The sequence below is a fragment of the Chelonia mydas genome, chromosome 7, assembly GCF_015237465.2.
Source record: "Chelonia mydas isolate rCheMyd1 chromosome 7, rCheMyd1.pri.v2, whole genome shotgun sequence".
Classification (NCBI taxonomy): Eukaryota; Metazoa; Chordata; order Testudines; family Cheloniidae; genus Chelonia; species Chelonia mydas.
In genome coordinates, this window is record NC_057853.1 from 87,452,166 (window position 1) to 87,472,941 (window position 20,776).

The 20,776-nt window shown below is 37.9% G+C and overlaps 1 protein-coding gene across 5 annotated transcripts in view; it reads right to left on the bottom strand.

Moving 5' to 3' along the window:
- Window positions 1-20,776, bottom strand: part of PRKG1 (protein kinase cGMP-dependent 1) — an 855,891-nt gene that overhangs the window by 46,262 nt on the left and 788,853 nt on the right. For 4 of the 5 annotated variants that reach the window (XM_007071587.4, XM_007071586.4, XM_043551314.1 and 1 more), the window contains one exon: window positions 3,200-3,296. In XM_007071587.4, the coding sequence (XP_007071649.1) occupies window positions 3,200-3,296 (97 nt within the window). Of the gene's footprint in view, window positions 1-3,199; window positions 3,297-11,261; window positions 11,312-20,776 lie in introns of those variants that run through there. The other variant, XM_043551316.1, reaches the window with a different exon arrangement.

A 20,776-nucleotide genomic window follows, 5' to 3' on the forward strand; every position in this document is an offset into this window, starting at 1 on the left:
TTAGGCCAACTTTTTCAGAATTGGATACCTAAAGTTAGGCACCTAGATCTCTATTTACAAGCTTATATGATCACAGCCCTGCACTTAAGCAGGGAGGAGTTTGTCTGGCTGGCCGGGAGAAGAAGGCAATACTTTCTGGCTTGGGGGAGAAGGGAAGACATAGATCTGCTGGAAAAAGCAGTCCGTGTGGTAAATGACTCACCACATAGGAATGTGCGGTTTAAAAGGTCAGTTGGGCTTGGCCCCTCCCTCTTGACTCAGAACAGGCCAGGCAGCACCCATCCTCCCTCCCTAATTAGATCACAAATATGCCGGGTGTTTAGCTATATCTGATGTGGGCATTAAGCTAGCCGCCCCACTAAGCGGGGCTGGGAAGGAATTTTTCCCTTACCAGCATATTGGCCAGGTGCAGTGGGGGTTTTTTCGCCTTCCTCACCGCAGGTTCAGGTAGGCTCGGTTCATGCATAGCATGACAGGCGGTAGGCCATATGTCACAACTTTTTATTTAAGTGTATAGCGGATGTTTCAGTGTAGGTACTCCATAAATTAAGGCACAAAAGAATGAAAAAATGGCTTGGAAAAGGAATTAAGGAGAGGTGCTTGGTAATTGAGCAAGCCGTGGGCAGTTGGGGATTCCTATGACTGGTACAGCAGGGGGCCAACCCCACATCATTATAGTCCACTTTAACCCCTCCTGCGCGGGGGCATGGTCAGTAAGTTCCCGGCAAGGGAACTGCTGGAGGGACCTGGACGAAAAGGGCAGGGGCGGGGAGCTAGTGAGAGCCGCCCCCCGGAGCTGACTGGAAGTGATAAGGTCCTGGCAAGGGAACTGCTGGAAGAACACAGATAAATAGATAAATTCCACCCCTGGAATTGGTACGGTCCCGGCAGTAAATCTGCTGGAGGAACATAAATTTTGCACCTGCACTGTACACATTTTTATCAGCCGGGTTAGTCCCAGACATCTGTCAATAATAAAGTTGTGGCCTGATTAAACCCATATCTAATGTCTCCTGTCATTCTTTCGGCATAGCCAGACAAATAGCCTGACTGCAGTTTTGAACCATTGTGTGTGCATTTTTGTTAGGACCAGGTCTGTGGCTGTGACTAAAGTCCCTTAGTATATGAAGGCCGAAAGCTTTTAAATTTTCACATACGTTTTCTGTATTTCCTGTCTAATTATTGTTGATTATCAAGATACTTTTGGGAGAGAAAAACATCTCTTTTCCAATCAACCTCCTTCTACTGGCTGGTTCATTAATTACTAGTACAACAATGAATGTAACTGTAATTATAGTGTCAATAATTCTGATGTCACAAACACAAAAATTTGTCATCAGTGACTGAATCAAGAACGAGGGGCAGGTTGACTAGAAAATATAAACCTTCTTGTATAATTAAGCAACACACTTGGAATTTATTCAGAAACAACATTATCTTAAACGTTTTGTTGGTTAAGGTTAAATTCCCCTTTGAAGAGGATCCCAATGAGGCCATTTGAACACTGAGCTTTCATTCAAGCCTTTAGCTAGAGGGGTTTTGCCCTTTGTACTGGATAGTATTTCATCATCAGTGTATGAAGTCCTAATATCAAATTTGTGGATCTTTTTTCGGTGTTAAATTTAATAGGTTTCCTATATTACATAGACACTGAGGTCATAGCACCAATGTTGCTGTGTCTGCTCTTGTTTCTCAACCAAGTCCTGTTTTGCATACTATCATCGGTATTGACTTAGGTCCTGCCCACATGATATGACTTCTGACTAATGTTATAACCAGTTGGAGGCACAGACATCATAACTGGCTATGAATAACACAGTTCAAGTTATGTCCTAGTCCAGAAATCTTTTACAGGATTAGGGTCCTAGAAACAACAATCCTAAAAGATACACCTATTACAAACTCCCATGAAGGATCATCTTTGGTTAAATTTTAATAAAAACAAAAGTCCAAAAACAAAATAAAAACAAACCAAATAAAACCCTCTCAAAAATAAAATCAAACAAATGAAACATATGTCATTCAATATTACAAAATGCTGAGACAAAGTTAAGATTGCTAAACTAACAGAGGTCAGGAGAGTCAAAGTTCTGTACTCCGACTTGACATAACATATGTGCTATAATCACAAGGCACAGCTAAATGATGTAAATCAGAGGGTCACAGTTTTAACATAGAATTTACTGGCTTTTAGCAACTTTCACAAACATCCAGTGTTATTTTTACAATATTTCAGAAGTAATAATACAAATGCTGATTGATGGCTCTATGTTTCACTGCTTTTTGGTGATTGTCAAGATCTCAGCACTAAGGCGTTAATGTAAAAATAGTGTGTTATCCCTATACTTTTATGGAACGGGGGTTCCCTTTCATTTTTGAGATGGCATCAGTAACTCTGTTTACTGCACTGTACATAACTTATAGGAGTTCCTAACATACTGAACTGGTGTCATATATCAAGGACTCTTTGGTCAGCACAGTAATATAGACTAACCTTCAGTTATTAACATAAGTTTCTTATTCACTTGATATTTCAAATGGGTCATTCAACTGATAAAATCTCATGTTTTTCCCTGCTTAATCTTTGCTTTTGATAAACAAACTATCCATACATACCAAAATGCCCAGGTAGATTTTGCATCATTTATATTTCTTCCTTGCAAATTTTGCAAGCAAAGAACATTCTTCTGTGAATTTCTGTTATTACAATTAAACCACATATTACAAAATAGCTACAGAATCCAGTTTTTTTGTTAATCAATGGCATTATTTGTCTCTGCTTCTGAATTCTTTTTTAAATTATCACTAATTAAGATTTTAGATTTCTGCTTACATTTTATCTTTAACATTTCTATGTTCATCCATATAATATTTTTTTTATAAAATGTAAGCTATGTTCATAGGTAGTACTGTTTAAACATAAGACAACACTCGAGGATGAAGACATAATGAATGTAGCCCTTAGTGACGGGATTTCCTTAAAGTTAACTGCTTGAGTTCATTCATTTCTATTCACTGTAAAACGTAATGCAGCTTTCCTCAGCTACTGGAAACTTTAGAATCCTGGATGTAGTTAATTTACAGTAAATCAAGTCCTATAATGAGGAACGACTAAAAGAGGGGAAAGCCGCATTTGTTCCAGAACAATACAATTATATAGACGTCAAAGTTATTTAAAAAACAAAGAAAGGTTACCTACCAGTTCAACTCGTCCAAAACCTCCAACTCCAAGAGTGTCAATGATGTTGAAATCGGACAGTTTCAGGTTGGCGAAGAAGGCAGCTTCTGCTTCATATCTGGATTTTTTTATGTGAAAAAATGGAAATTTCTTAGAGGTGCAAACCTGGGTATTGCGTAAGATTGTACCTGAATGGCATGAGTGTGGAACAGGATTTACCTGTTTAACTTCCATCTTGTCTCAAAGTCTGTGTTTGTTCACACTCATAGTTTTGTTGGTCCCAATTGTAAAGTATAACATGTATTTGCACTTTTCCCCCCAAAGTAGGAAAATCAAAGTTCCTACTGCATGTCTATAAAACAATTTTTTTGTACTGTAATTCAATTCCAGTTATCAATTGAATGCTACATTTTGACACTTCCTATTAATCTTCTGCTGCGGACTGTTTTGCCTTTTGGTATTTTTGGAAGATAAAGTCTCTCATATGAGTTTCCCTTATCCACAGGCTGGCAGTAGTTTCTATAAATGTTTATTGAAAGTAGCAAGATCATTAAGGTCCCTGGAGAACAATCACAGCCAAGTTACATGAAATTAGATCCAATAAGCTGAGGGCTGGTGTGCAAATGTCTGAAATGAATGACTTCAGACACATATTAACATTCCTAAAAATGCATCTTCACTTCTTTTACATTTATAAGCCTACTTGGAGCAGAAATTCCCAACTAGTATCCCACAGTCCTGAAGCTCTCTCTTTAGCCTGTGTACAAGTGGCTTGCATAAAAGTTCACAAAGCACTAACTATGCAAGCATGCAAATCTGACACATGCAAGCCTGCCAAAATAAGCTTCCCACAAATATACTTGTGAATATGAATCCCTTAAAATATCTCCTTGTTGAGGATTATGGTATTTTTAGAAGGCTCAGAAGGCAGATGGATGAACAGGATCCACCCACTTAATAAACTTTGGACAAGGGGGCATTCAGCTGCCAAAAAAAGTCCCCAGTGCATGTGCATAGTCAAATACAACCTTTGACCTTCAGGAACACAGAATTGTATGTGAAAGTAATGTTGACAGGATTATGAACACAAGCATGCAGGGTAGGAATTGTTTAGTGAGTTTTCCAAAATTATAATATTTAATTTTATGCCCATATTTTGCATTTAGAGGATCCAAATAGCCTACAAACTGCTATTTCACGATAACATAACAAGAAGCATGGCTCACTACAGATAAGGTTTTAATATTTTCTCATAATAATACAATCATGATAAAATGTTATAGATGATCATATACACCTATCCATCCACCTATCTTTTTAATGTAGCTAATCTATCTATCTAAACTGTCAGGGCTGTCACTGAATAATCTAATCTAATTCAATAATGGAGTGTAACTAATTTACTCCCACTTTATTCCCCTCAAACCAACATTCTTTATTCTTTTTAAAAGTGAAAGGACATTGTGAGGGCAGGGAAAGCAGCAGTTGACCTGTTCCAAGGTAACAAAGGAGCAGAAAAAGAGGGATAGGGGATGGGGGCAGGGAAGGAGCTTGGAGTGGCCAAATATAACAAAGACCAAATTAAAATGTAATATAAGGCAATCCTATCTTGTGGTTTCTGATGACAAAATAGTTGAGTTCTGCTTTATTATTTATAATGTCATCAGATTCTCTCAATAACCTTGAGCCTATGGCCAGAGCAGTCTGACTGCATCTGATATTGAAAGCTAATCAGTGCTGAGTCTGTTTAGTACTTGGAATAACCTTGCATGACATGGCTGCTTACTGATCATTTTATACTAGCCATGATGTGCATATTAAACTGGCAACATAAAAACTAAGTGTTGCCGGTAAATAAAAGGTCTATGTATAAATCTTCTTATTTCTAAATAACAAAGAACAAATTATATTAGCAGTTGCAATCCAGTCAGGAAAGATGTTAGTTCAGTCTGGCTGCCTGGACCGATTTAAAGTATAAATATATTACAGTTTGTGACTTCTGATATTTTAGCCCTTTTGGCTGATTTGCTACATTTAATAGTTTCTAGGGTTTAGATGTAATGGTAGGGCTGAGATCCTGTCAAGGATTTGCACCCCAGTGTTGAACCAACTGATGGAATGCTTCCCATTTCCAAGTCACAAAGCACCACATTAGCCATCCTGATTCTGGCCTGTACCTGTGGAAACTCATTTTGTAATGGTGTGGTGGGAAGGAGCAAGACAATGTGGTGACTGGGTTTATCAAATGAGGAGTTTTAGATGCACTAAACCAAGTCATTTATTCCACAACATAGCACATGTGATATGCACTTGGGGAGTGCCATGCTGGCCAACCCATGATGTCAGGGAGGCATAGGATCCGGTAGTCCAGCCCTCTTCCCCAATCCTGGGAAACTTGATTGGATTTCCCCAATGCTGAGGAAGCAGGGGATCTGACATGCTAAGTGCATGTTTTCAAATGTTGTTAAGGCCTCCGTGATCAGTTTTTACATAGGAAAGACATGGAATAAATTGTTTTCATTTCTATAATGCCTTTTATGCTGAAAGACTGCAGAGTGCTGCATAAATTATGTACAGTTCATACAATTGCACTTGAGAGGAGAAAGCCTGCCCCAACATCCCAAAATAGAGTACAGAAGAACAGGTGCTCTTTCTGATTCATGGGTATTACACGAACCCTCTTTAAAACCCCCTGTACAAAAGAGCATTTTGCAGCAAGCATATATTCTTTATCTTTCTGTGTAGAATCACAAAAATTGATACTCTACTGACAGCTTTTAAGTTGGATTTTCTGTCTTAATAAAAAAAGTTAATTAAAAGAAAACATTTTTAAGCTTCTACAATGCACTATTTATTTTTTTCTTCTGTTTGGCTAATTTTTTTTGGTAGATAGGCTGGTCTTCGGTCAGTTCAATGAAGACTGCAGAGCAAATTTTGTACAGTGTCCCAGATACTTTGTCATGGGCATTATAGAAAAGAAAGAAATGAATTATATATATTCTGAAACAAAAATATATGTAAAAGAAAGCGTACAGACCAGACAGCAATCCTATTTTGTCTAAAAATGATAATTACACCCTAATTCTGTTTCATTCCTAAAAGTAAAGGTCAAACTCTAATCCCATTCAACCTCCTATAAAAGTAGGAGACTCACATCCTATTCTCATCTTAAGGAAAATTATTTAGGGCCAAATTCTGCCCTTATATATGTGCATGTAAATCCTTGAAAAAATTGAAGTCAGTCTGGAGTAACTTCACTGACGTCAGTTACTTCCGATTTCCTGGGTGTCAATTAAAAGATTGGCCCACAGGCCATGGAAAGCTTTCTGTACATATCTAAAGAGAAAATTTAGCCCCTACCTCTAAGAGTCAAAGATTTGGATTGGGTTTTAGCTGTAGAGCTAACTTTAACAGGTGTCATATAACTCAACACTGGGAAAACCTAGCAGTAAATCTATAATATAATTTAAAGAAAAATATCAGAGTGAGAACATGCCTGTTCATGCCATAAATTAGGAATCAACCCTTTATCCTAGTTGCCCTTAAAAGGATATGACTTCAAGCTACTTTCTTCTTATCCATTAATTTGATTGTGTGCTGCTTTCTAAACCAAAAACTGAGAGATACTGGAGTGTGCAGTCTCTCAGAATCAGTTTCAGTCACACTACTAATGACAGACAATGGGCAAATATAGTACGTTCAAACCATTCTGTCTACAACATTGAAATAAGAATTCTCAATTTCATGTAAAAGAGAAGCTGTATCTTATAATTTTACCAACTACACATTACATGAGTTATTCTATAGTGAATTTGCTTAATTCCAAAAATATTCTCCAAAGTGCATTTAGTCATAAAGGAATAGGAGGGCAGTTCAATGAAATACAGATACATGTGAAAGTTAAATAATGTATGTACACAGGCATGTCCTGTTTTGGGCAGTTCAAAGAAGCAGCTGCTGCCAGAGACATCCAGGTCCTTGGGAACCCACCCCAGCAGGGACAGGATGAAATGCTAGTGGAATGTTTATTACTCATGCTCTAGTGATAACTGGGGTGTTGTACAATCTGAAATAACTTGAATCCCCTTGGAAAAATATACGCACAAGTTCTGGTCATATTTCTTAATGATTTCCATGACAGAGATTCTAAAACCTTTCTCCAGCTGGCATGGCAGAAGTGTTAGAGGTAGGTTAGGGGAGAAGGTTATATACTAGATATCTGGCCTCATAAATGGGGTCTCCAGGTTTGTTTGAACTAGCCATGATCCTTTTTGACCTCTGGAAGGTTGGTGACAGCCATAAAAATAATATTTAGTTATATAATTTAATAAAGTAATTAATGTATAGAGGTACAATGAGCAGCTACAGAGAGGTTCTGAAGTGTGGTTCAGTATGCAAAGGTCCAAATACTTCTCTGGACCATATTCAAATGCTCAGAAATTCTTGGATCTGGATAGCAGCTCAGTGAATTTGAAAGAAATTGGCTATACTGAGATTTCTGGTACTTCTTTCCTTACTTGGGCGAAGAAATATTTCAAGAACAACCTTTCTCAAGTTATTTATACATTTGCACTTGTGGTCCTAGAACCACCAGGCCGAGGGCCAGGAAAATGACAAGTGAGAATACAAAGGAAAAAAGGTGGATTGAACTTTTTCAAACAAAAAAAAGTTGATGTGTCAAATGTGTAAGGGGGAGTTAGCTTATTCTTAGCGAACATGGATTCTCACCAAAGTATTCAGCTGATAGGAGGAAAAAAACCAAACATGCCTTATAACCCAAGTTATCCATGCAAAGCAATCAAACTTCTTTTAAACTGCTTTCAAGAATTCAGGCAGCGATTTTCAGAGGAGATGAAGGGAGTTAGGCAATCAACACCTACTGAATTCCAATGGGAACTGTCTGCCTAACTCCCTCAAGATCTTTTTTTTCCCTTAGATAAAGAAATACCTCACTCTTTTAATGGGAGAGATTCCCCTTGTTTTAGCAAACATTTAGGTGTCTAATCTCCTTGCCTTGGATGTTTAATGTCCATTTATGTTAGAAATGGACAGAAAAGGAGGTATTCAGATCCAAATAAAACATAAGCTATAGTTCAGTTTTGACTGTGACAAAATCTCATGAGCTGTTCCACTAAAATTTTTGGCAAATCTTCATAGAAGCAATTTTGCCACCTTATTTTTCTGAAATCTCATGAAAATGGTTATCCTTTTGATATCTCAGAAAACAAAACAAATACTAGAAATCAAGCTTCTTTTGGTTCTTGTTTTGGCAGGTTTTGGTCTGGGGGCTTGTTAGGGTGACCAGATGACAAGAACAAAATATTGGGACATATGGGGAGGGGGGGAAGCCACAGGCTCACCCCCCACACCAGGGCTGGCTCTAGGTTTTTTGCCGCCATAAGCAAAAAAAAAAAAAAAAAAAGCTGGAGTGCCGCCGAAGCAAAATATCAGGACAAATGGCGTCCCGACCGTACACCGGTCGGGATGCGGGACAAACAACTAAATATCGGGACGCCTGATCACCCTAGGGCTTGTATCCAAACCACCTCCTTCCCAAAATTCAAAGAGTTCCCAATCAGTGTCCTGATTTTATACCACATTTAGTATTAACTGAAGTTATATATTAAAAAAAGAATTTTTAAGAGGCCCCAACCTGTTGCTGGTCACTGTGCAGAAATCCCATTGCACAGAATTTCCCATTAGTTTCAAACAGCAGTCACTGAATCAAGCTTTAGTATTTGTATAACACATGTTATGCTGGGAGGTCGTGGTGAGGAAAGCTTTTGGCCATTTGCATAGTATATTGGAATGTCCGCTTTCCAACTATTTAACGAACAGATTGCTGCATAAAACTACAAAGAATTACTTTGAAATAAATTTTAAATAGGGCTTGAAATGTATCAAGAATCACCACAATCTTAATCACTCAGGCACTCAAAAAAGAATGAGAAAATGACACAAGAACAGAAATTTGTAATTACCCTATTATTTAGTTTTACTGAGCTAGCTAATAAATGAACTTAATGTGTTGGGAAACATTAGACATCTGTTACTAAGCAGTCATCTCCAATACAAAACTTGGCTTAATTCTATGTACACTGCCAACTAGATGTGAATTGTAACCAATTGGGAGCCAACAATAAACTCACTGAAACTAATAAAATGACTTTAAAGAAAAAAAAAAAGAATTTCTGTGTCTTTTTCAATGATATCCGTTTATTCAATGGCTAATTTCTTGGGTTTTACATTCCATTTTATTGGCCAGCTGAATTGTTTCCATATTCTAGCTATTTTGCCATACTCAGCGCAATTTTGCAAAAGAGATTTTTGGACTCTTTGTAGAATGTTAGATAAACTAGCTTTCTAGCATCTGGACGACTCTGTTCACGTCTGGCCTACAGTAGGCCACATATGTCGTGTAATATGTAATAAGCTTTATAATCTCAACCTATTTAATTGGCACAGGACAATGCAGCAAAAGCAAATCTTATTTCCAAACAATGAATATTGCTTGCTCAGTAAGAGTCTGCAATAAATTGGATCCGGAGTGGTCACATTTGTAGGACTAGTGCAGAAGGCTGCACAGTGCTAACTAGTACTTGTTCTAGCTCCAGGAATCAACCTGTATTTTAATCAGAAAAACATTCAATAACACAATCTAAATTAAAAAAATATTCGTAGTCTAGCTCCCTCTTCCTAATAATCAAAAAGAATATTTTAGCTCTCTGTGAGCACTCTGCTTAAAGAATGTAATTTAAATAATCTATGAAGAAGTAAAACAAACGTGTCTTTATTCTATGCATTGTGACCTTAACTATCTCAATTTCAATATCATTGAACTGACCTTTATTTTGTTGTGGTTTATCATTGCCTACTGATTTTCTTGTGCTTCAAACAAAAGCTTTGTAAAGTGGCATACTTGCCATCTTTGATATTAGTTTTCTGCCACTGGAATACTTATATATGTGTTGTGCAGAATTAGACGTACACTAGTGGGATGTGTTTGGTCTAAACGGGAACTGATGCAAAATCATTATGATTTGTTTCAGAAAGCAAGTTACACCTAATCTCCTCCCTGGGTGAAATCTTGGCCTCACTGAAATTAATGGCAAAACTTTTATTGACTTAATTGAGGTCAGGATTTCATCCCTATAGAATCTTGTGTTTGTGTTACACAGAGAGCAGAAGGAAAGCCATTGCAACTTAGGGTCATCTCTAAGGCCTCAAGATACTTTAACATATGTAGCTGTAAATATGTGAATGGATTCCATTGAATACATTAGGATTTATGTGCTTAAACTTACACAGGTGCTTATGTAGCTGGGGATATTTTGTAATATGACAAGAACTTCTAAAATTGTTGGGTTTGATTATATTAAATAACACAGGCAATCAACTGCTGCACCAGAACAGTTTTAAGAGGAACGGTTACCCTGAACTGTGTATTGAAAATTTGTGAGCAAGCAACAGATTCTTCAGTGATGGTAATGAATCTGCTTTTTAGGATAAGCAAATTGAAGGTGATAAGCTGGTTTAAATTACTGAAAGAATGAATTTCACCTAATGAAACTGCAACTTTGAACACTTAAGAACAAAGTTTATGAAAAAGAATTGATCATTTCGATAATAAAGTATTTTTCTCACTTCTTTTCTCTATAATCTAGTATACTCACACTGTACCTTGTAAAATATACAAACTGCTGCCCTCCCATGGCTTCTGATGGCTATACAGATAACTTGCTACCCCAGTTCTAGGTACATTTTCTGGATTAGATTTGTGTACACCAGTTGGTAAATAGAAGTGCAATTCTAGGCACTGGTGGATTAAATTCAAGCAAAGAGTATTCATATTTGTTAGTAATGTAAACAAGAGGTAAATGGTATTATTATTTCCATTCCCACTGTATTATTGACTGTCCAATTTTTTGTAATGTAGATTAGGATATTTATTTAAAGGTCAAATTTGAAATATTTTATTTCTACTATATGTGATTTACCCTTGGAGAATATGGAATTTATGAACGAACACATGGGCAAAAGCAAAAAATAAACTTCTCATGTCAGTTTTGCATGAGATCCTTACCTTCAACTATGCCCAGTTTGTGTGGGGCACAGACGATAAATCAACTTGCACACCTTAGCCACATTCAGGCAACAGAGAGAAGTACGGAAGATCGACAGAATATATTACAAGCAGCATGATCCAGAGCCTGGAAATGCCTGTAAGCAGATTCTTGAGAGGCATTTTGTGTTTCTTTATAAGGCTGAACAGCTGCAGAGGTGTTGTCAGTCATCCTCTCAGAGCTCCCACCCTATGTGTGGGCACCAGTGATCTTCTATCGTATGCTCAGTGTGTTGGTCATCTTCAGTATTACACACAGCTGGTGGAGATGTCCCTTAATGGACCATTGTAGTACAAAGAATTATGAAGATGATATTGCTCTTTCAGGATTCAATCCTGCAAGGTGCTGAGCATCCCCCGCTCCCACTGGCTTCAATGGGAGCTGAAGGACCTCAGCACCTCCCAGGATTGACCCCCAAGTTATCATTAGGTGCAGTGATGGCTGAGATGTCCAAGTCTGAGTACAAGAGGCAACAGCAGTAGACTGAATTTTCCTGAGTGGAAAAAAACACTTGTATAGGTAATGCCTATGTTTTGTATCTCCTACCTCCAGGTACCCGTTAACTGATTTTTAGATGCTCTTTCATGGCACAAAAATGCCCTTTCATACAGACCCTTTTTGAATGAACACTGCCATTGGTAAGATAAAAATGTCAAGAAAGAGGCCTTTTTTTCAATTATTTTACTGACAAATATATAGTAGTTATATAGTAGTACAGAAAACTGTATTCATTTTTATGGACCATCAAATCATACTAGTAATGTCCCATTACATCAGATTAGTTTATTAGTTCATTTATTAATACAGTATCACAAAATCATATTGGGACTTCTCCATTTATAGGAAAAGACAAAATGATTCAAAAAAGACACTGCACTGTTAGATAAAAATAATGACACAACAAGACTTTGACATCCCCTTATTGCAGGATTGTCATTTTTGTCCACTACAGCTCACCAGAAGGGGCTGGCCTGTTATTGCTATGATTCTGAACAGGACCTTTTGCCCTTTCCACATGTATATGGAACAGGAGGCATTCTAGTATGTCCATACAGTCCATTTTCTGCACTTATTTGCTGTCCTCATGGTAGACCATATCTACAGGGGACAGACATAATCAACACTTGGAATAAAAACAGATCTTTACTCATTTAAACAGTAACAGACAGGTATTTTCTGCACTTCCAGTAAGAGCACCAAAGAGTAACAAAGATGAAACCATCACATTAATCTTTCACCCTAATCTTACTTTTTCATAAATATTAAAAGAAAGGGAGAAAGAAATATATATTAGCAGGAAAAATATTCTAAAAGAAGAGTGTAATAAAACCTTTCTTTAGTTCAGGTCTCCTTCTTCCAGACCAAGATCCTTCTGAGGTCAGCAGTGCAGTGGCTTTAATTCCTGGTTTAGCTGCTACCACTTCATTTTACCCTTTTTACTTTCTACTGAAAATCCAAATCAGAGAGATTATATTTGGATTTTTAAAAGCAATGAATAGTGAGCTTGTTGTGCTCATGGCAACTATGCAATTGAAAGTTACAGCTTCACAGACAATTGCATTAAAAAGAAAGGTTTTCTTTCTTTTCAAGCTAATGTTGCTAAAGCTATGCATTTTGGATTAACCTACCACCACTTTAATTTACAGTGTACTTGCCTTTAATGAATTCCAAATCAGGAGAAATAGCATACCTCCTAGTTTAGATTTTCTAACAGAAAGTGAATTGAGTTGCAGCTAAAAGAGACATTAAAGCTATGGCATCACTAACTTCCTCTGGAAGGGGAAGGAGATCTGAAATTAAAAACATAAAGTTAAAACTAACAGAGAAGTGATTTTTCACTAGAAAAATATTTTTATTTATTTTCAAACTACATTACTTAAGAAATAGAATGATTAAGTAATATGCATGTAGTATCTAAGTTCACAATTGGTTCATAATAATTTTAATGTTTTTGAACTATTTTAATACTCAGACAAATAAATAAGTCCAAATTCAAGGACACTGCAGAGTAGGTATTGTAATGGGTCCAGTTTTACATAGAACTGCCATTGAATGCACTCAGATTGATCTTAGATACAATAAATGAGAATGCTCTTCTCCTATTATACATGTGCAAAGTCATATCTTATTTCCAAGCTGATACAGTTGTATTTCTAAATGAAAAAAATAAATAAAATAATAGCAGCTACTTAGTAAAAGGATTATGCCTAAAGGTACTTTACACATGTTATGACTAGAAGTTAGTAGGATTATATCAAGAGCACCTTCCTTCTCTGGATAAATAATGTGTGGGGAGTACTTGATCAGCCTTAATTGAAAAATAAACCTGACAACCCTGCAAATAAAGTGAGAAAGATTGCCAGAAATGGCTCATCTCATGCTATGGTTTGCTAAGTCGATAACCTGTTCTCTTCTGAAGTGAAAAAATACATTATTCTTTTCAAAAAGTGTCACTGTTTTTGCTTTCGTCTGAGACCAAATTCGACCTGTTGGCAGGAAAAAATGTGTATTATGACTCTGAAACTTCTCATTGCAACAAGATGTGTTTAGGTGGCTCACACATTGTTTACTGCCATCTTACAAAATTCTATCTGCCCATTTGTCAGGAATAAATAATTTTTTTGATGGGAAGGTAAAATGTTTTTTCATTATCATCCTAACTGTAAAGTTTGGGAAGTAGATTTTGTGTCTGACCAATTTGCATGACAATTTTGCAATTAGATTAAAAAACTACTGAGCAATTCACTGGGTCAGTCTTATTGTAAGGACAGACAAAGAAAATCCAAAGCAAATCTTTGGTCACAGTATTAATGAGTTTACTTGCAGTCCTCAAATAAAATTGGTAACTTCCTTAAAATGTTAAATTGTACATTCGATATGTCTCAGAACAACAGAAATTTTAATGTAATCAGTTCAGACACCAAATATATTTGACGTAAGAAAATTCTTAACATGAAACAGAATTAAAGCTCTACTCTAGACTCAGATTTATTGTGCCAACTGAACAAGAGTTCACAAAAGATATTTCACACCAATTCCTCCTGCTTTTATAAATTCTATAGCTATCGTATGGAATGCTATTGACAGAGGATGGGATTTTCAAAATGCCTTAAGGGAGTTAGGCATCCAATTTCTATTGAAAACCAATGGGAACTTGATGCCTAACTCCCTTAGGTGCTTTTGAAAATGCCACCCAGAAATAGTTATCATGTACTTACAGTATTCAATGCCGAATTCTGCCCTGCTACTCACATAGGCTGAAAAGCCCACCTTCTTTCTTGGGCATTTGGTGGAGATGGATTGCTGGGATGGGGAGGTAGTGGGACTGCTGATAGGTGTTGATGTTAAGGAGAGTAGGTTTTATTTCCCCTTGGGCAGTTCATTGAACCTACTGAGATGACTTAACATGGGGAATCATCTCTGCACTGATGCTGAGTCCAGTGAAGAGCCGAAGGGGAGGGTATCAGTCCCTGATCTTAGGACTGCCAGGGCCAATTTAGTCCAAGACAAAGTCCTGACTAATCTAATTGCCTTCTATGACGAGATAACTGGTTCTGTGGATGAAGGGAAAGCAGTGGACGTGTTGTTCCTTGACTTTATCAAAGTTTTTGACACAGTCTCCCATAGTATTCTTGCCGGCAAGTTAAAGAAGTATGGGCTGGATGAATGGACTATAAGGTGGATAGAAAGCTGGCTAGATTGTCGGGCTCAACGGGTAGTGATCAATGGCTCCATGTCTAGTTGGCAGCCGGTATCAAGTGGAGTGCCCCAAGGGTCGGTCCTGGGGCCCGTTTTGTTCAATATATTCATAAATGATCTGGAGGATGGTGTGGATTCCCCCCCCAGCAAGTTTGCAGATGACACTAAACTGGGAGGAGAGGTAGATATGCTGGAGGGTAGGGATAGGATACAGAGGGACCTAAACAAATTGGAGGATTGGGCCAAAAGAAATCTGATGAGGTTCAACAAGGACAAGTGCAGAGTCCTGCACTTAGGACGGAAGAATCCAATGCACCGCTACAGACTAGGGACCAAATGGCTAGGCAGCAGTTCTGCAGAAAAGAACCGAGGGGTTACAGTGGACGAGAAGCTGGATATGAGTCAACAGTGTGCCCTTGTTGCCAAGAAGGCCAATGGCATTTTGGGATGTATAAGTAGGGGCATTGCCAGCAGTTCGAGGGACGTGATCGTTCCCCTCTATTCGACACTGGTGAGGCCTCATCTGGAGTACTGTGTCCAGTTTTGGGCCTCACACTACAAGAAGGATGTGGAAAAATTGGAAAGAGTCCAGCGAAGGGCAACAAAAATGATTAGGGGACTGGAACATATGACTTATGAGGAGAGGCTGAGGGAACTGGGGATGTTTAGTCTACGGAAGAGAAGAATGAGGCGGGATTTGATAGCTGCTTTCAACTATCTGAAAGGGGGTTCCAAAGAGGATGGCGCTAGACTGTTCTCAGTGGTAGCAGATGACGGAACAAGGAGTAATGGTCTCAAGTTGCAGTGGGGGAGATTTAGGTTGGATATTAGGAAAAACTTTTTCACTAGGAGGGTGGTGAAACACTGGAATGCGTTATCTAGGGAGGTGGTGGAATCTCCTTCCTTAGAAGTTTTTAAGGTCAGGTTTGACAAAGCCCTGTCTGGGATGATTTAATTGGGGATTGGTCCTGCTTTGAGCAGGGGGTTGGACTAGATGACCTCCTGAGGTCCCTTTCAACCCTGATATTCTATGATTCTATGAAATGTTAGGGCAGACTCAAGGGCTGTGTCCTGGCTATAACCAAACCTATGGGTACCACTGGAAATAGCCTGTGCTTAGAATAAACTCAAGGGTCCTGTATGGTGTGGTGTAGAGCTGACTATGCTGATCATTTGGGGAAACCCTTACACCAGGGATATTTTCCAAGGGGCAGTGAGCATACAGTGGCATTGTTGAGCTTTTACAGTGGTGAAGTCTGCATACAAGGGCTGCAAGTGCCTACATGAATTCCCCATAGTGTGTCATGAAATATTATTTGTGGTTTAATAAAGTGGTTAGTGTTTAGAATGGGTACTCAAATAATTCAAGTAAATGAAATATGAAATTCCATTGGGTTCAATGGAACTTTATCTATCTAACTGAAAGAATACTCAATAATGTTCCATATATATGTGACTGATTAAATAGGCATCATCTTTCCTTTTATTTTGTACTTTTATTTTCTTTAGAACAATTAAACAGAACACTGTTGTTGACATTGCAACCAATTCATCCATCCATCCAAAGTGAGTTGCTTTATCACTTTCAGTATAACCCCTACTTCCAGCAATTTAAAACTCAGCCATAAACATGTGATGCCAGCTGGAGTTTGTCAGGCAGGGTTTGGCCCTGGAGCCAATTATTTATTGCATGTGCAAAATTTTTTGAAAACATATTGATTTTTAAGAGTGCCGAGGCCTGGTCTGAGACTTTTGCCACTGACTTCATTAAAAACTAGACTAGACCCAGAGAATTTAAAACAAAACAAACAAGAAGCTTATAATGGTTTCCAACATACTTTTGCACTTCTCATACAGCACAATTTTAGCCCTTACTAGGAACAAGGGATTTTAATTATTTTAATTAAAATAGATGAGTTAAAATTTGAACATCACTGGTAACAAGACTTTTTTTATTACTTAATTTTAATAAAGACATTTTTCTTAACACTGTATCTTTCCATAATATGAAACAAGGCCCATAATGGCTACAGAGCATCTGATACACTTTACTGTGTCAGGTTTATATACATACCTGAATATATGAACATATAAAAACTCAGTTTTTGGATTGTAAGGGAGTAAGGACGCCTCTGAGAGTTCCTCCCTCTGGTAGAGTTCATTTCCCTTACTCGTACTGCTAAAGCATCCCTGCAAAAAATATTTTTGACTCTGTCTCTGGCTAGCTCAAAGGGCCTGGTTCAAAGCCCACTGAAGTCAATGGGAAGATTCCCACTGATTTTGGATCAGAGTCCATTCTGGTGGAGTGCAGGTGTGGGTTGATAGAACAGCCTTTCAGAGGGCTGCTGAGATTGGTGCTTTGAGTCTCAGGGTTAGGGCTGGCTGGGAGCCAGATTTTTTGTTTCTCAGGATTTTGAAAAAAATTCGGTTCAGAAATGGAACTAAACTAAACATTTTTGAAACTTCCTGTGAAACAAAATTCTGAAAAAATTCTGTGTGGGATCAACTGAAATTTTTGTTTAAATAAGATCAATATGTTTCATTATGATTTTGACTCTCTTCATTTTATATTGTAAAATTAAAAAAAAAACAAACCGAAAGAAACATCATTTTTTAATGGAAAACCGTAACACATATTTTCAGTTTTGTCAAAATGAACACATTTCCATGAAACATTTTTGCGTTCAAGGAATCATCAAAATTTCTTTCCTGCTTTACTCATGATACAGGAAATACACTGAGAGGAGCAGGGCCTGCAAACTGGCAAGGACACTGTGCCCAGCAGGCATCACCAGCAGCTGGCTGGGAGAGATGCTGTTTTATTAGAAACCTCAAACACATTCTGTGCCAACGGCTGGTCCTCAAAGCTGCCCCTGCTATCACTTTCTTCTCAATGCTGGTGTTAAGCACTCTCAAGTGAGCCATTAGTCCTGTTTGGCAGAAGTTAAAAAATGGCCACTATACACATAATTTATTTTCACTGGATTATATTTAAGCCTCTCTGCCCTGGCCATACCTAGTCTCTACTCCCTGTAGAGATGTTTTCCTTTTCCTCAGCCATCCTTGTTTCAACAGGGGTATAGTGTTAGACTAATATTGCAGAGAAATGTGTGCAGGGCTCAGTGATATGCTAAGCCTGTCTGCATAGAAGATGAGCATAAACTGTGAGTGCAGTGCTACCGCTTTGGCTTTATGAACTTTTTAACACTGCACAGTGACCTACAGTATCCATATTGATTGCAACAGAGCTGACACAGCTGGCTGTGGCAGTATCACTGTAGGTGATAGCTCTACTAGTACTTGTCGCAGAACACTGTTTGCAATTACTGAATCCATTTCCATCCCACAGGTTAAATTCCTTTTTTTTAATCTCGTCACTTCTTCATGCTGAAGCAATTTCCTTTGGGAAGAGGAATCCAGGCCATTTAGGCAGGCAGATATGGAGGAGGGAAAGATAGCAAGAGATTGACATAAACTGCATTGGCTAAGGCTTGGCCACTGGGCATCTTCATTAGTATTCAGTGAGAGGCATGATTTTAGAGTCCAGGTATTACTGCAGAATTTAGTACTAAAAATCTAATTTTTAAATTATCAGAATGAAGTAGTAACTTAAGTCTCACATTCTAAGTATTAGGCTCACTAGTTTTACCTGCTCCCACCTGTCCTCGAAATCTCAGGACTGGGAGGTAATTCACTAAATTCCTTTTACTACTCACCACCCATTCATCAATTTTGTCTTTTCTATAATTGAGCGTGCATATGAAAAACATGTTTGGAAGATAAGGCTTCAAGTTTTCCTCCCACCCTCCCATTTGATTTCTATAGAAAAAATCCTTAGGGAACAGGACTGAAAGAAATTAACATCATTTAGATGAATAAAGAAATATCTGAAGACCACTCTTTTTTGCCATAGGAATGCACCAAATGGCATCTCTATTTAAAAGAAAATACCAGGGAAAAGTACGAGAATCCTCTACATAAACAAATGCAAATTAAACATATTTAACATTGTTACAAACATTCAGACACCTCCACCCATCCTGAACTGTTGAGGAAAAACTAATCTCTTTCTATCTCATCAGTCCTTGTCTTGTGATTAAATATATTCTACCAACCAGCAGGGACTGGGGAAAGGGGAAGTGGACCGACCAAAAAAGTGATCTATGAAGACACTGCTGTGTAGAACGCCTATCCCCACATCTGACTCCTTTGGATGGCCATGCCACCTAAGCCAATAAAATTCTAACCAGTGTTTGTGCAGATGAGTTTCTCTCTCTCCCTCTGTCAGTTCTGGACCCACTGCAACAGAATTTCTGCTACTCTGAGATCCTCCTTGCTGCACAACAGAAGGGACAATATAGCCTCTAATCTATAAAAATTGGGTATCTGCTATTTCCTCCCATAGCAAGTTTATCTCCCGAGGACGTCTTATTCAAAATTGCTTGAACATTTTGTTAAACATTTAATCTAATTCACCTGGTATAAATTTCTGTTTCTTTCTGAATGTGCTGAGAACCTGTTTGATTCTTGAAATTAATCCCTGAATACTATATGCCATGTATAATTCTGTCCTTACCCCATATATTATTCTCAGAAGGAGATGGTTGTATACACAGGTGACAGAATTGTGTACTTTGACTTTAGACATGAGGTACTTACTTTGATTATGACAAGTACTGTGCTCTTTAATGGCGAATCTATCACCTCAAGAATAACTAAGATCAATAAATAGACTTAATGCGAGTGCCTGACACCATACTTGTAAGAAGAGCAAAATACTTATTCAAAGGTAATTTGCAGCATTTGGCAAGGAAGAGGTGCACGGGTGTTAGAACATTAGCTAACACCTCCTCAATAAGTAGCATGTAGTCTCAAGGAAAAAGCAGTACAATTACAGCTTCCAATTGGTCAAATCACAGTCATTTTGTTCAGTTAATTCTGTTCTTTTTTGTACTGCTTTACAAAATCTCAGGAGTTTATAAATGTATTGCATACTGCTAATTAGAGCCTGTGAATTTACAATCTGCTCATCTAAGCATGTAAACACTTGATGACCCCCTTGTTTCTAGGCTGAACGTAAAAAGACTGCACTGCTTGCATAAGTAAATGTTCACCATGGCAACAGCAATGCTCTGATGAAGAACTTGATTGCTTTTTAAAGAAAAAATAAAAAAAAGGAAAGAGAAGAAAAGATCAGGTGCCCTCAGCCTTGTTTTCATGACCTCTTGATATTATACATAGATATATGTGCAACTTACCATGTTCTTTATTAATTACTTATTGATTGAAGTCACACAGGTATCAAGTAATACTGCATGATTGGATTTCTGCTCTGGGAGTGTTGTGTGAAACAGCCATATTAACCTGTTCATCATTTAAAGGTTTTCCTTTACAGGCAAAGACTTACTTGCTAAAGATTGATTCAACACTTAGTAGTCAACTGCCAACCCATGGTCTCACCTATCAAGGGGTGCTCAGAGACATTTCCATGTACTATGGGCTGTGTAATCTACTGTAAATTCCTAAGGAAACCTGGATTTATCGTAAGAGTGTTACAATTTTGCTTTAGCAGGTATGAAAATATGGGTGGGAGTCTGTGGTTCCTGACAAGCTTCAGCAGCTCATAAGAATTTCCAGAAGGCACCAATGAGAATTATTTGTTGTATTAGGGTTTCAGAAGTTTCCAAAATTTTATTTAATATGTTTAAGTCCTTCATTCAGTCCACAGATTAAGCAGTATTTCAGTCACTCTAGCCTTGCTGCTGAAGGCTCCAAT